The following is a 16,037-nucleotide window of genomic DNA, read 5'->3' as shown; positions in this document are numbered from 1 at the left end:
GGTAGCGAGGTCCTGGCCGCGTCGCCCCACGGTGTCCCAGGGTGCACTGCCTTCACTTAGGGCCAAATATTGGATCCCTTCAAGTTTCTGGGTTTGATCTAGTTACTGAGCTCAAAGGCTCCCTCCGGAGGGTGGGAAAATGAGGTCCCAGGGCGCTCGCGGCTCCGTCAGGAGCTTGGGTGAGTCTGAAATCGTCCCCTAAACAAGGAGCTGGGGGATCAGTAGCCAGAGAGAGGAGCGTGCACCTGGGCCCCGGCAGGTGGGGACCGCTGTCCTCACTGTCCACCTGGGGAGCCCTAGACTCTTTGCTAAATGAAGACGATTCTAGTTTTCTCTTTGGGAGCGGAAGAAGGAAAGGAAGGGAAAGGAGAGCAGCCCACAGCTGCAGCAGTCACCTCTCGAGGGCAGGTGGCCCCCAGGTGTGTGGCCTGCTGGGTGTTCTGGGGGGGTGCTCCTGCTCGCCATGCTCTGAGCCACCCCAACTCTGCGCTTAGTCCTCCTCTGGCGGCCCATCTCTCTCGATCCCACCAACACACAAGCACTGCAGCAGGCACCAGGCGCCATCTGCTCACCTGGATGCGCTTCAGGGCATCTGAAGGGGAGAGATGGGGACAGCTGGTCCCAGCCAGCAGAGGGGGGACTCGGGCCATATCAAGAGAGATGTTTCCAGCTGCCAGGACCCATGCAGGCCTGCCCCTGTGGTCCTGCCCCTGCCCCTGCGGTCCTCCCCCGCCCCTGTGGTCCTGCCCCTGCCCCTGGGGTCCTCCCCCCACCCCTGGGGTCCTCCCCCCGCCCCTGGGGTCCTCCCCCCGCCCCTGTGGTCCTGCCCCTGCCCCTGGGGTCCTGCTGGCTCTGGGCACCAGAAGAGAGTCTAGGAAACCCCCAGGAAGGAATCCCAAGTGTGGAGCCATGGTGGGGAGGGGTGGCTCCCTGGGACAGGGCCTGGTCAGGGCCCTTCTCCCTGGTGGGGTTTAAGAGTAGCTCTGAGGTGGAGGAACAACAGGAAGGATTTAAAACAAAAGCAGGTTCTTCTAAATGTCCTCGGAGCTCAGCGAGGGGAGGCAAAGCACCGCCCCAGGAGGAGGCCAGCTGAGACTTCTAGTACTTGTACGACCTAACCGTGGGGCTGATGGTCAGAGGGGCTCCCCAGCAGCCCTGTTGGCCTCCCAAGTCCTGGCTCAGCCCTGCTGGCTACAGAGGCTCTGGGGCCCCTGGAAGGGGCCTAAGGTAGACATCATGAATCTAGAGTTTCTGGACCCTCAGAAGGGGTCAAGGGACAGAGGAGCCATGTCAGGGAGAATCAGACCCCGCTGGACCTTCCCGCTCTGCTACCTTGGACAGATGGCTCTGAGCCACTTAAAGTGGACAGCACCATCGCCCCAGACTGAGGGGAAGAGGAAATGGACTCCCCAGAAAAGCTCCTTGCTCCATGGACCCAGAGTGCAGACCATGCCCAGCACTCCCTCCCCAGACAGACACCCACGCAGCTGTTGCTTTCAACCATTTTATTGCTCAACTATCATAATACAAGCCGTATAAAAAATACTTTACATATAGCAAAAATAAACTACATGAAACTGCAGGTTAAAAACCATTTTGCATAGGAATGTGATGTATTCTAACCCCTCGACCAGTCGGGATTCTCAAACCTTCTAGCACGGCGCTGCTGGGGCTGCTGATGTCTGGAGAACCCCATTACGACCCCACGCGTTCTCCCCCGGGAGCTGCAGGAGCCATGGCGGCCAGTGAGGTTCTCGGCCAGGGTGTCCAGAAGCTGGACTGCTGGGCCCTCGGCCACCTCTGCTCAGGCGAGCCGCCACGCTGGGCGCGTCTGCTCACATGCTGCAGCATCCTCTGCATCCCAGCCCCGCCCAGCCCTTACCTGGCAGGGGAGCCCAGCCTGGCTGCAGGAGGACAGCGGTGAACAGAGTCCAGGACCACACTGCGTTTTTGGAGGGGCTTGCTTGGGAAGCACCCTTCTTGCCAATCATCAAAGTTATTTTTTGTTTTGTTTTTGTTTTGAAAGTGAATTAAGACAGTCATGCTATGACTTGAGGGCCCCAGGAGAGCTGAGGGTCGGACACTGCTTTCCTCTAAGCATGTGGTTGGACTGCGGGAAAACCTCACTGTGTGACAAACTGCTAGGGTGCCCACGCCCCCCGCTTGGGAGACCTGAGGTTAAGACGTGTCAGGTCCCCGAAGGGCTATCCCTCCGGAACACGAGTTGGGGAACGGTGACCCGTCTGGTCGAGAATGTCACCACCCCCGTGCCACTTGTCAATGAGAATTGAGCACAGTTGTCAAGTGGACCTCCGACAGCCCCTCCATCCCAAACAACAGGAAGCACGTGGAGAGTGGTTTTTGTGACATGAAAATAAACAGCCTCTTTCAGTCCCGAGTGACAATCAGAACACATCAGCTTCCAATTGCCCGCGTGACAGCTCCCGCCCTGGCCCAGGCTGGCCCGCTGAGACAGATGTCTTGGCTGCCGGATGCAGGTCTGCAGAGCAGCGCTCCAACATTCCTGGGGGGAGCGGCTCTGTTTGTCCTTGGCGACGTCCGTGTGGGAAAACTGTGGAGGTCCTGTGGATAATGCATATGGGGTCACCTCTCAGGACTCCGATTTGGTCAACTCTGTCCAGATCAGCCTGCACCTGGGGTCCTGTCAGTAGGAACTCTCTGGATTCTATTACTACGCAGGCAGGGTTCTGTCGTTGCTTTAAAAATCAAAAATATCACCTTTCTAGATCGTTTATTTACAATTCTCGGTGACAAAACCCAGGCTCGGCCTGCAGAAAGCAAGCACCACTCTCGGCCAAGAACAGGATGGATTCTTCTTCCACAGAACCGTCCCCTTTCTTAGTCTGAGGTGCTGGCTCCTGCTACCCTAAGCACCCACCAGGCCCAGATGTGGGGATTTTGGTTTGTTTCCTGGAATGATTTACAAAAAGTTTTCAAGAATACACCATTTCTCTTACAGAAAAATAATCAACATATATGTAAAAAGAGACACTTAAAAAGATTTCTGACCATTTATAAATATTTTTCTAATTCAGGAATGCAATATTTTGAGGGCAGATTAAAAAAAAGCATAAAAATACAGGTAAGAAAATAAAATTTAATAACATACTAATTAATCTGGATTGCCATATATATTATCAAGCAGCAGTATTTCTGTATAACGCAGGAAGACTTGCAAACTTTAGAAGAACAGTACATTCAGCAACCTGACGGATTTGCCAGCGCAACATAACGTACGTGGCCATGATGGGGCACGTACAGACCTCGACTTGACTGGGGTCCCTCCGACACCTGCGACATACCCATCTTTCCCGTTTAGCCACCCTTACTGTCTCGTCCTCTTGGAGGATCTTACTGCCTCTTCCCTTGCAGAAAATATTTCTCGCACCATTTACTCTCGGCCGAGCTTCCTCCTGGCATTGACGACGACGGACAAAACCTTTGAAGCCGTGGGTTCCGGATACACTTTCTCTGGCCTGCTTGTGTCTCTAGACAAACGCTTCCTTTCCTTTGCTGTTCGGTTCAGTTGCTGTGAAAATGCTTTGTCTCCAGCAGTCCTGGAGAGAGGGGGGTTTATTGGTGCATCACGCACACATGCACATCTGAGCTGCCAGGAAGCCCTTTTTGCAACCATGGTGAGAAGGTGGCTGGAAAACGTGTTAGTCCCTCTCTCGCCCCATGGACGGGGAAGCCGAGCTCCTTTGCGACAATTGCAGGAAGGCACTTGGGTAAAACATTCAGACAAATGAGGAAAGGCTTGATTCCCTCATGTGCAAAAAATGGCTCCCAGCCAGGCCAAGTGACAGCAGACCACTCAGCCAGCCCTTGAAACTCTGCCCCAGCAAAGTAAGTACTGCTGGAGAGGGAATCCCTTAGGTAAAGCTGCTAGAGGGGACTTTTCTTTGTTAATGAGGAAGAATTCGGCATCGCAGAAGCTCTGTGGCAGTGCTCGGCTTCTTCATGGCATTCTGCGCATCAAAGGGACTCTGCCTGACTCCGCAGCGGGTGGGTGATCAGGTCTGCTGCTCGTAGGAGAAATAAATGCTATGCATCAACCTAGAAGGTCCACACCCCTGGGTGCACAGAGCAGAACTGGGTGTTCATCCTCTGTGGAGCGCACCAGCCATGCCGGGCCCGGCTCTCGGGAAGGCTTACCCATGGCTAGCCCGGACAAGACAGCAGGGACTTAGAAAAGCCACTGTGCATGTTTAACAGCCGGGCGCTCCTCCTAGGCCTTCCCTAGCAGACTGGACTGAGAAACTCCTTCGAGTACAGGCTGAGGATATTTTCACTTCATGTTTGATGGCTAAGGAATCAACTGAACGGCCGAGAGAGAATGCCCAGCTTGTCCTGGGTGCCTGCGATGCATGCAATCATGCACATCTGTGTGATAACCACCTGCCAAGAAAGCCCAGGGTTTCATTTGCAGAAACGGCACCCAAGGAGCAATCCCATGCAGGGCCTTGTGCAGCTGGGGATCACACAGACCTGCTGCTGTTGGACGCTCTGCTCATGCAGGAGGGGTGCTAGGGCCAGCACTTTGGGGTTGAGGGGAACTTTAAATGGACTCGGGTAAAAGCCACCCATGATCCTGGGGGCCAGCGCCTGAGGCTCCCTGTTTGACTCTTGAGTTTGGAGCAGAGAGGGAATCCAACCCTTTTTTGATCTTGCACTTGGGTGTTTTGAACGAAAATCTTGCACTTTTTTTTTTTTTTCTTGCTGCTGTGGCCCTTCCACCTCGTCCCTGACATTCACTACGCAGGCCTGAGGCTCTCCTAGATACTCCACGAGTGTGCTGGCCGCGGGGAAGACGGGGAGGACTCTCAAGGAGCACAGTGGACAGTGGCAGCAGGCCGGGCAGCGCCCCATCCGGGACGCTCGGCATCAGCGCTGGCTGTGGGCAGCAGGGGGAGAGAGCTACTGGCCGAGAAGGCTCAGCCCCCAGCCTCCTTGGCCAGCTCTCTGAAGCATAGAATAATGATAATGACAAACGTGTACATGTCAACACCGAGCCGTCGTGACTGGGGATCCGGTCTGGGCAAGGCAGTTTGCTTGGGAAGGAGAAAATCCCAAAATAAAGCTCCCGCTGTGGCCCACTGTGAGGAGAGCACCACGGACAACGGTCCAGTCTCGGCCTCGGCCTCGAGGGTGTGGGGTGCGTCAGCTGGACTCGGCGGCCACATTCCCTTGGTGGCTCTGAGGCCCTGTCTCCCTCAGAAGGGCCAGGAGCTGATCCCAGGACCTGGAAAAGTGAACGCAGGGGCTGGGGCTCCATCGAGCCCACCTCGTCCCCAGCCCTTCCCCTCCCACTCCAGCCACTCCGGCCTCGGGCCAGTTCCAGCTTCCCGCCACATTCCCAATGTGGTTCTGGTCAGCAGGCACGTGACATCCAGATGGGTCGCTGTGAAGGTCAACCGGGAGGGTCTTTGGGACTCGAAATTCGAAAGGAAGAGGTGCTCTGGCGTTTCCAGAGAGGGGCGGCGAGCTCCTGTGCCAGCAGCTGGCCCGAGCGTGGCTCCCGTGGGGCCTCTGGCCAGGAGATGAACAGAGAGGGACAGAAGCGAGGCGGCGAGGGCTCCAGGTGGGGGTCCGAGGCACGGATGTCTTGCGATGATGGCTGCTTCTACGTCTGGTTTCTGGAGGGAGGTCCAGAAAACTCCTTCCTGATGATTTCATTGACTGTAAAAGGAAAGAAGAGAGAGACCAATGAGCAGCGCTGCACACACGGATCAGCTTTCCAGAACCGCCCTCCGGCTAGCTTTTTAAACATTTGTTTAACTTTTCAGTCGTAGTTGGACCCGAGGCCTTTATTTCACTTATTTTTATGTGGTGCTGAGGATCGAGCCAGGGCCTCACGCGTGCTAGGCGAGCGCTCTGCCGCTGAGCCACAACCCCAGCCCCTCCATCGGGCTATTTTTTAAAGAGTATGTTTTTGCTCCTCGTGATGATACACTTGACCATTTTTTTTTTTTTAGCATGAGAAATGCCTTCCTTTGTCATGTTTTGCTTTCCTGGATCAGAACATTTTGTGCAATCGGCTCCCGAACTCCTTCACCGACTGCCTACAGAAACGCATATGACATGTCTGTGTCCCATAAAAATCTAGGAGCCCCTAAACGACAGCAAGTAAGCAGCCGTCGATTGAAGTGAAATCTCTATTAATTTCTGCACAAGTAGGCTCTTCCCCGCTGGTCGTGAGCCTTAGAAGTTGAAAGTATCCTCAGAGGGACCCTGGGGTTTGGTCACCTTCACCCCCTTAAGGATGCATGGAGCTCTGAAAGGGCACCAGGGGCACGAGGCCAGCCCCGGCCAGCTCTCTGCTCCTCCAGGAGGGTCTTCGGAGGTCACGGGCAGCATGAGACCCCCGGATGACGGATCTTGCCAACAGACTCCCTTTGGCACCCTTGGAAATGGCCACCCTAGTGCCGGCTCACTGCCGAGATCAGCAAACGTGCGCCCCGAGGCTGGGTGTGTTGACTGCGGTGGAAGTGGGGGGAGTGGGACCCTTCCGGGTTCCTATCAAAGGCAGGCCACTCTCCCCTGCCCCAGCTCTGACCCTGACTTCTCCCACGGCCCCCAGGCCCTCATCTGGGCCTTTTCCTGAGGCTCTGGAGATAGGAAGCTGGTGTGTGTGGGGGTGCCTGTGCCCAGAGCCCCTCCCTGGTGCAGCCGGGCTCCCCCGGCTCCAGGGTCCTGGTGCTCTGCCGGGATGGTCGGGGACAGGGGTGGGGAGCACCCACAGCTTTAAAGAGCTGAGGCCAGGCTCCTCTCCGTGCTCCCCTAGCTGGAGGTGTGGCTTCACCTCCCCGGGCCTCATGTCCCCAATCCTGGGCCTGCGCTCTTTGTGGGGCGGCAGGAGGACACTAAGCCTGCGGGGCCTGAGGCGCGTCGTGCTCAGCCCCGTTGGCCGCACTGGCCAGGAACATCCCCGCGGGATCTGGGCACTTTGGAGCCAGGGACCGTTGTGCAGGGCAAAGGTCCTGGTGTCGGAGGGTGGGGTCGGAGTCCCGCGCTGGCCACGTCCTGGCTCTGAACCTGCCTGTGTGCCACGACGGTTCTGTGCCTCCTCTTCTCCATCTGTAAGTGCGTCTGTCGGCTACTCTGGGGCTGTGGAGGGTCCTGGGTGAGATGGCCCAAGTAGAGAAACGCCTGCGTGCCCCTGGGAGCAGGTGCTGGTGTGCAGAGGGAGTGTGTGAGAGAGAAGGGGACAGCTGTGTGCTCACGGAGGGGGACGGGACTGCTAGAGGGACAAATGCTTCCCATGGAAGCGGCTGCACACACAGGACCTTGGGATGAGCCCGTTCAGCTCCCCAGCGCCACTCGGCACCGACTGAATGAACGGTGCTCCGGCCACCAGCGGATCCCAGGGGCCGAGCTGGAGACTGGATGAAGACCCCCCTCCGCTTCCCCACCAGGGCCAGATAAGCTGAGGTGCCCTGAGAGGGGTGGGGTGGGGTGGGGTGGGTCGGGCAGCTTCACGCGGAGCTTTTCAAAGCCCGGATCCTGAGGGCCTTCCTGTTTTCTCAACCTAGGAAGCCAGGAGCCGATCCTCGGTGGAAACTTTCCACAGCCCCAAGTTTCTAAAAATAGCCCTGGGCAGAGCTGGAGGCACCAGGGCAGCCACACAGGGGCCCGTGCCCTTCTCAGATCACAGGGCCGCTCCAGGGGCAGCCTCTCCTGCAGGCAAAGCCGCTTTCCCCTCCCCTGGGACGAGATCCGTGCTGCTGCCCGGAAGCCACCTTTGGGGGGTGGGCAACCGTCTGGAAGCTCAGCAGGAGCTCTGCTCTGAGACCGCCACCTTCACCGTCACCGCGGGGGGTGGCTCGGGGGCTCAGACGTTCAGACCCCACCACAACCTCTCTGGGTAGAGACCTTTTCTTTCTGAAACCTCAGCCTGCTCCTCCCCTGGCTGCCGACAAGGAGAAAGTTCTAGAACAGCAATGTCAGCAGGTGGCCGTGGGGCAGGTGAGACTGCAGAGCGGGGCTGCGAGTCCCCCGAGGAACCGATACTGAAATCTCCTTCTGCAGCGTGTGGGGGGCAGGGGGTGCTCCCTGTCCCTGGAATCAATCCCACGTCTGTCCACCGCGGCCTTGGGTTTTCAGCAGGTGGAGAGCCCCCCACTCGGTCCTGTCACCTCCTCCTCCTCCCCGGGTGATCCTCTCCCTTTTCTCGCTCTCTCCCTCTAAGCCAGCTCTCTAGATTCAGAAGTCCTGCCCTGGTCTGCCCTCCACCAGATCCTGAGTCCCCTGTCCCCTCTGTCCTGGTCCCAACCAGACCCCTCTTCACCCGTGTCATCAAAGCTCAGACGCAGGCTCCTGGCACCTGGACCTGTGGGGTCCCTGGGTCCCTTCACTCTGCCAACTCTCTTGCTTCGCGTGCTCCGGGGCCTGGACGAAGCCCCGGCCTGGCGACCCGGGGGACCCGGGGACGCTTAGTGATAAGAACACAGACCTCAGAGAGGGCTGAGACCCTTCAGGCCTTGCTGTTGGAGCTGAGCATGGCCCCGGGCTTGACCCTGAGATCCAAGCAATTTATTTACCCAACCAATGCTTCTGGCACCTGCCCTGTGCCAGCTACGGCACCTCCGGCCTCTTCCCCGGCTGGGGCCAGGCCGTTCCCACAGATCCCCTCCCGGTCGACTCCACCTTCCTTCCTGCACTTGTTCCAACGCCACCTCTTCCCAGAAGTGCCTCCTATTTCACCTTCGCTGCCTTCAGAGAGGCAAGTGCTGGATTTCCACATCCCCCGCACAGTGCACGGCATCCCCCCGTGCCCACAGCAGGTGCTCCTCGCCCTGCCCCAGCAGCTAGGTCTCCCTCTTTGGGGACCTGGTTTTCCATGGGCGTCTGCTCCCCTGCCCTCCAGGAGCCTGTCCCTGCAGAAGAAGGTAACCCTGCTCCTTTCTCCAGAGCTGGGGGCTGGGCCTGCACCACGCCTGGGACCCCGTAACAGAGTCCCCACCCCCTTTAATCCGTAGGGAAACAGAGCCGCCACTTGTCACTGCAGGCAAAGGGGACTGGACTGGGGTCTGAACCCAGGGCCCACTTTCTCCACCGCCCTACAACTAGCCAGAGACGGTGCTGTGCGGTCAGTCTTTGTCATCCTCAGTGTCTCGTGTGTGACTCGGGGAAAAGCAAGGGACGGTGGCCACAGCAGGTGCTCTGCCTGACGAGGCTGGCGGTGGTCACTGCCAGAGTCCCTGACCCTCCTCATCCTCAGAGGTGCTGGCCTGACAGGACCGAGAGCAAGTGGGTCTATAACCTCTGGGTGACCCCTAAGTCTGACCCCTAAGGCTGCTACCAGAAAAGAAGGACAGATTTCAAGTGCATGAAAATTCGACACTTTTTGTTAAGGTCTGTAGACAAATCAAAATAACACCTGGTATTTTGCCAGAGAAATGTTAGAGTTCGTAAACAAGTCTGGATGGTGCCTGGCAAAATGTCAGAGGGAGTGGTTTAAGAAGTAACAAAAGTGAGCCATTAAGTGTGGAGATTCGGGCTGGGGATGTGGCTCGGGTGGTGGCGCGCTCGCCTGGCATGCGTGCGGCCTGGGTTCGATCCTCAGCACCACATACAAGCGAAGATGCTGTGTCCGCCGAAAACTGGAAGATAAATATTAAAAAAGAAAAAAAAAAAGTGTGGAGATTCCTTATTGGTTGACTGATGTATCTAGTTTATGCTAATTATACATTTTGCACAGCTTATCTTAAATAGCTCTGTTGCCCTACAATAAACGGCTCCTATTCCTGCTGCATCAATCTACAGAAGTTATTCGTCACCCCCCGGCTATTTTGCTGCAGCCGGACTGCGGCAACTTTTTAAAACGCAGAAGCACGAGGCAATATTTCCAGCATAAAGGACGGTCACGGCACCATGGATAAGAAGAATAGGAATGATCTAATAAAAGTGGCTGCCCACATCAGAGCAGGCTGCACCAGGGGCCACGAGGCCCCTTCTGTAAAGGGACAGGTGGTCTCTTTAGCTGTGTGGGTGCCGTAGCCCTCTCCTCAACGGTCCAGCTCTGCTGCTGGGGTGCAGAAGCGGTGACCGGCAGTGGATGAGCGACGGCTGTGCTCCCGCTAGACTCCTTTACCCAGACAGGCGGGGCCAGCTCTGGCCCAGGAGCCCGCGTCAGCCGGCCCCCAATTAGATCCCAGTGGCCAAACAGAAAGGAAAGAAGGGTGTTCTCCCTACCTACTTTGGGGGGACAACCCTGTGGGGAAACCAAAGCCTCAACTAGTATCACTCATCAGATGGCTCTGGGTTGACTTGGTGGCCAATTCTCAAGCAGGACTGCCTCCCGCCAGCGGCCCGCTCTGCCGGAGTCTCCGCTTTTGTGAAAGCCCCGTCTTTGTCAGCACAGGTCCTCCACCTTGGGCCCCTGGACGGCTGCTCAGGGTTGCACCAATCTACCCAGGTGCCAGGAAGGGCCTTTCGGGTGACTCTCCTGCGGCCCTCCTCCCCGTAATGCTGACTTTGAAACTCCATCCCCTGGGAAAGTGGCAGCAGGAAGGCACCAGGGGCCTGCAGGGCGCTATCCCAAACCTCCACGTCCCGCCATCTGGCTAGACAGCGTTCGTGCGTGCCCATCAGAGCCTGAGCGAGTGCTGGCCACAAAGGCCACGGCCATGAAGACACTGCCCCCGCTGGGAGGGACGGGAGAGGCCTCTAGGACATGCCCCAGGCCATCACCTCTGCCCACCATGACGGGTGGACCCACTCCTAAGACCCTCCTGCCTGCCTGGGGCAGGACGAGACGACGGCAGGAAGCACAGGAATGCTCTCGGCTCTGCCTCTGTTCCTACCACTCCTGGGGGAATCTGCTCTGAAGGCCAAGAAAGCGTGCCAGGCCTCAACTGTCCACTGACGGAGGGCCTCCCCAGGAGTGAGGGAAGGAGGCTGGGGAGGAAAGCTGGCCTTGGCCTGCCCGGCCACCCCTCCCCAGGCTCTGCTTAGCGATCTCCAGCCCTTTCCTCTTCTCCCGGCCCCTTCCAAGGAGTCTGGTCACTGACACACTGTGGAGAAGAGGCTTCTGGACAAGCCTGGCCTAACTGCAGGGACTCAGTGGAAGCAAAAGTCCCCTTGATGGGCTGTCGCCCAAGTGGCAGGTGGGGTCTGCAGAGTCGGGACCCGTCGGAGCTGGGCCTGCACAGGGTCTCTACACCCTGACGTCCCAGACAGGAGCAGAAGCGGGGGCTGCCTGGGCGCTGCGCTTCACACTTGCTCGTGTTTGGGACTCGTGTTTGGGGGATGTTGGAGCAACTGCCCTCCGGCTAAGCCCTCGCAGTGACACTGGGGAGCATGGGCACAGCTCAGCCCTGTCCACTGGGAAACATGCTTCTGAGCGTCCGCTCTTCTGGGTCTGCTGTGGGACGGCTTCCGGGTGCTGCATTCCCTGGGACTTCAGAGTGGCCTTCAGTGAGTCTGCCTCAGACTCCTGGACCTGGCCTGGGTGGTATCGGAGACTCTGCGCTTGACAAAGGGACCGCAGAAAGCCACAGACCGGCAGCCAGGAGGCACACAACCCATCAGGCTGCCATCGGGTGTCCCCGAGCTGCATGCTGGCTCAGTGCTCTAACGAGAATGTCAGGAGGTGGGACCACAGCGTCAGCCTCCAAGAAGCTGAGGCACAGAAGGTTCAGGAACTTCCTCAACTGCCCACCTGAATGTGTCCCCTACCAGCCTGTGACCCTTGCGCTGCCAGGCCTGCGCTCACCACCCGACTCTGCACAGGCTCCGTGGCCCCAGTCACGCAGGGCGGACCCGCTACTGAAGCTGGGAGGGGGGCCCTGTGGAGACCAGCGCTCCAGCCTCGGTTCCAGAGGCACATTTCATATCCAGACAGCGAGCAGCAAGTGAACGCTGTCAAGTGACAGAGCACACACGTCCCCAGGGAGGAGCGAGACTGAGAGGAGGGGGTTGACAGGAAACTGCCTACACATGGGAGCTTCCTGTGCCGCCCGCTAGGTCTTATGTCCTCCCTGCCGTCTGTCTGTCCCCTGTGCAGAGCCTCCCCCCCCCACGTGGAATCTGTCCCTGCACGCCAGTCCTGGAGGGGTTGAGGGAGCCCCCGGAGAGCATGCGTTTCCCCAGGCCACCTCCCCTCTCCTCCTGCCCAGGCTCACAGACCCAGAACGTCCTCTTTCCTTGGGAGCAGGAAAGGTGGCTGTGAGGGTGGCTGGAGGAGGGGAGAGGGCTTCCGGTTGGGAAGCTTTCTTTTACTTAATAAAAATAAAAAAGTTAACACAACACACAGCTGGAAAACCAAAGGAGAAGCAGAAGATGACAATTACCTTTAACTTTGGTTTCTCGGATCAAAGATCACAGTCATTCTGTTTCATAATATGTTTTGTATCCAGCTAAGGTGTGTGTCTATCAGCTCTGAAAAAGATTTGCAAAACCATTTTTGAGAAAAAAAAAATCATCTTTGATCTCTATTATAGTCCAACCAAGTCACGGCCACACCATCCACCTGGGGTCTCTCCAAGCCACTCAAACCCAGGAGCGAACGCAACCCTGTGGCTGGGACTGAAACCCAAGTTCTGTATCGTTTTAATGTCTGTGCCACAATGAACCCAGAACCAGGGTAACGGTCACTGAGGTGAGGATCGCTGTGAAAGTCCTGGGGCTCTCTGAGCTCGGAGCACCTCAGCGATGTGAAGGGGACACGTGTCCACTGCGAGCTCGTCCAAAGGCCTCTGCCGTGGAGTTTTAAACAGTGGCCGTCTAGAGAGAAAATCCCAAAGCTGGCTTCTGCTGGGGTCAACGGGGAAACCAGCATCCCCAAAGTCGGCCCGTGTCCCTCTACAAGCAATTACACCTCAGCAGCCACGTAAATTCCTAAGACTGCACCTTGTCTTCCTGTTTTGTCAGTGTGTGTGGGGGGGTTACTATTTTTACAGCCTCTGCCCAATCAGAGCGAGAGCAGCACCTGCAAACCATGAGCCTGCGTCATTCCCGCAGGCGCCCTTCCCTCCCACCATGTTTTCTCCTCTTCTTTATGTAACAGCAATGCCTTCTCTCTCTCTCTAGAATCCTCTCTGGAGCTTTCTGGACACCGCCTTCCCCGTCCCCTCTGGTGGCACAGGATCAGGCCAGAGGTCGTGCCGAGGGTGGGACGTGGAAGCACCTCTGGGGTCGGCCTCTTGCAGGGAAAAGCACCGTGGGCTTGAGGGAGGAGAGCTCCCCGAGGGCTCGGCTTCGGGGCGAGGACGCTTGGTAAAGGGAGGTCTCTGAGCCGCTGTGCAGTCCCAGGTGACTCCCACGGGACCTGGGTATTGGGGATCGATTCCAGGCTGCTGCAGCCCTGGGGCAAGAGGACCGCCTGGTCCCTCCTCCCTCGAAGCTGCTGCAGCCACTTCTGAAACAAAACGCCCACTCTCCATTGCCGCAGGGGCACGTGGCCCGCAGTGGTGACGGCTGTACTTCCCCTCTCTACTGTAGACCGACTCTCACAGACCCAAGGGCAGCTGTTGTCAGATAAGGCCCCTGGGGACCCTAAAACACGACCCCTACCCCAACAGCAGTCCAGACCGGCGCCCCTCAACTTCAGACTTAGATGGGCAGGTTGCCCGCTGGGCATCTCAAACTTCACAGGCCCCAAACCAGGCTGCAGACCCTCACCGCTGCCCCTCTAGTGCCCGTGGTAAGAGACGCAAGTTCCCATTTTCGTTGAGGACGACCTTGGTGTGTTCACAGCCCACGTCCCCTCTCTACACAAATGCTATGACCTACCCTCAGACCTCCAGAGGACACCCTCCACTACCACCACCCTGCGCCCCACCCTACGGCAGGGTATTCCTGTTGTAAGTGAGAAAAAGCCCTCCCCACCCTGCAGAGTTGTTGCTCTCAGAAAAATGCAGCTCCAAGGGGCTGGGACAGTTTCCTGTCATCCAGGCCGCCCTTGGGAGCTAGCAGGTGTCACGCACAGGTGGCGGCCTTGGAGGAGCAGTTGGCGTCTAGGTGGCAGCCCAGGGGCCAAGCTCTTACCTCCACCTGGACCGAGCGAGAGCTCTTCCTCCAAGCCCCACGCCCTGGGGTGCTGGTGGGAGGCGGCCACACTTGGACTCGCTCCATGGGCTCAAAAAGCAGGTTTCCAAGATGGTGACAGCTCTGCCACCGTCTCAGAAGAGTAGCCTCCAGCTGCTGGTTTATCTGCAGCGTTGAGAGGCACAACATCCTGCTCAGTCATGAAGTCTCACCTCTGTCTGCTGCTAGGTGGAGGACGGGGCATCGGAGCCAGAAGGGCCTGTCTTAATTCAACCAACGCCTAAGATTCAACTCGGCTCCCGGCTCCCGCCGCACATCCGCTTGGCAGGTGGCCGTCCACTCTGCCCCATTTCAGGCTCTGGGCTGTCTTCAGGGTGATGGCGATTCCCATTCTCGTGCCAAGGTACCAAAGTGGAGAGAAGGGGGCCTCGCCCGGGACAGTCCCCTAGCACCCGGCAGGGCTGAGATGGGGCCCCAGCTCTATGGGGGTGGTCCCAGGCCAGGGCTGCCCTAACTTGAAAGATCCTCGGGGTCCCTGGGAACTCCATGAAAATGCTGACTCATCACTGGAAGTTTCTGGAACTGAGCCACTCTGGCACTATACCTGCAAAGGTCTTGTGGTCTCCTGCCGAACTTCAGATTCCTGGGCCCAAAATGTGGACAAGAACATCTCCGTGGTCTGAAATGACCCAACTGACTCACTGGGACAGCTTCACACCGTCCCCCACAGCGGGAGAGGGAGGGGGAAGAAAGGCCAGTCTGCAGCGGTGCCCTCCCGTAACCAAGAGCAGGATTCCGCTTCCCCACACCTTTAAACAGCAGCGAGGTCCGCTGGGCCACACTTGGGTTCGGGCCTGTCAAGGGACCAGGCAGAGCCAGGAGCTGGATGCTCCTTGGTGCCCTCTACGGATCCCTCTGAGAGGGGCACTCTGGTCTTGGACTCACTGCCCTGTTCCAGGGTCCTTTATGAACCACATAGTGACATGGCTCACAAGTGGGTGAGTCACCCACGTCGTCCATGGGTCAGATGGTCACGCAGTCCCATCTTGGCCCATCCTGCAGCTCGCCTCCCAGACAGCTGGGATGACAGGCAGCAGGTTCCAGTGAATAGAATGTGCTGGAAGGCCTGAGAGAGCGTGTGCGGATCGTGGTACCCGGGGACTCCCACAGGTACAGTGTCCCTCCTAACCAGTGTGGAACCTGCTCCCATAGTCCCCATCCTCTGCTTCCTGGGGACTCCAGGTAGCCCCACAACCTAGGAAGTAGTACCTGGTGACCTGGGCCCTCAGCTGCCCCAGCAGGAAGGACCGACAGGCTGGGAAAGTCCACCCTCCCGTCCCGCTCTGCACCATTTCTTCTAATGACACGCAGCTAAGTGACACCTCTGCTACCGAGCAGCCACACAGCTTCCAAAGCGTGACCACAGGCAGGAAACAGGCCTAAACAAACCGCGCTGCTTCCACGTCCTGCCCGTTGGCCCCCGCGCTCGGCACGCAGCACAGGCCACACAGCGAGCGCTGGAAAACCGAGGCCCCGGAGCAAGCCGCTCTCCCACGGGGAGCTGAGAAGGGCGGAAACCCAGTCTGGCTTCGCGAGCACTTTCCTTCAAGTATCTGGATATTCATCGACCCTTCCAGCCTAGTCCCGTAGATTCACCTTCCAGATCATTCCATGTCCTCGCCCACCAGCCAGGTCCTCTCGCTGCACCACCCCAACACGGGACCCCACATGCACATCCGCTCCAGGACACCTGCTGGTCCCTCCCAGTGTCTCAAGTCTTTAATTTCCCACCAAATATTTTGACCGTCTCAGCCTCCCGCACCCCTTCCAGATCCACAGGCCACAGGAGCCACCAGCTGCCTAGGAAAAAGTCCCACAGCGTCCAGCAGGGCCCCGACTCGGTCTGAGGTCTCCCCGAGTGAGCGCCACAAGACTGGCCTCAGCACTTGTCACTCAAGACTCAAAGGCTGCCTTGGGTGGCCATGGAGGAATGTGTGTGTGACACGGCTCCAGGACCCAGCCTCTCC

At 58.0% G+C, this 16,037-nt stretch overlaps 1 protein-coding gene across 1 annotated transcript in view; it reads right to left on the bottom strand.

The window, feature by feature from the left end:
* Window positions 1-4,923: 4,923 nt before the first annotated feature.
* The window catches only part of Nfatc2 (nuclear factor of activated T cells 2), a 113,671-nt gene continuing 102,557 nt past the window's right edge, over window positions 4,924-16,037 (bottom strand). Inside the window, exon 10 of the mRNA XM_026390988.2 lies at window positions 4,924-5,700. Coding sequence (XP_026246773.1) covers window positions 5,645-5,700 — 56 coding nt within the window. The 3' untranslated portion in view covers window positions 4,924-5,644. The remainder of the gene's footprint in view (window positions 5,701-16,037) is intronic.

This window comes from Urocitellus parryii, chromosome 6, assembly GCF_045843805.1.
Source record: "Urocitellus parryii isolate mUroPar1 chromosome 6, mUroPar1.hap1, whole genome shotgun sequence".
NCBI classification, from domain to species: domain Eukaryota; kingdom Metazoa; phylum Chordata; class Mammalia; order Rodentia; family Sciuridae; genus Urocitellus; species Urocitellus parryii.
The sequence above is the reverse complement of the archived record's forward strand: the minus strand, read 5'-3'. Positions and strand labels throughout refer to the sequence as shown.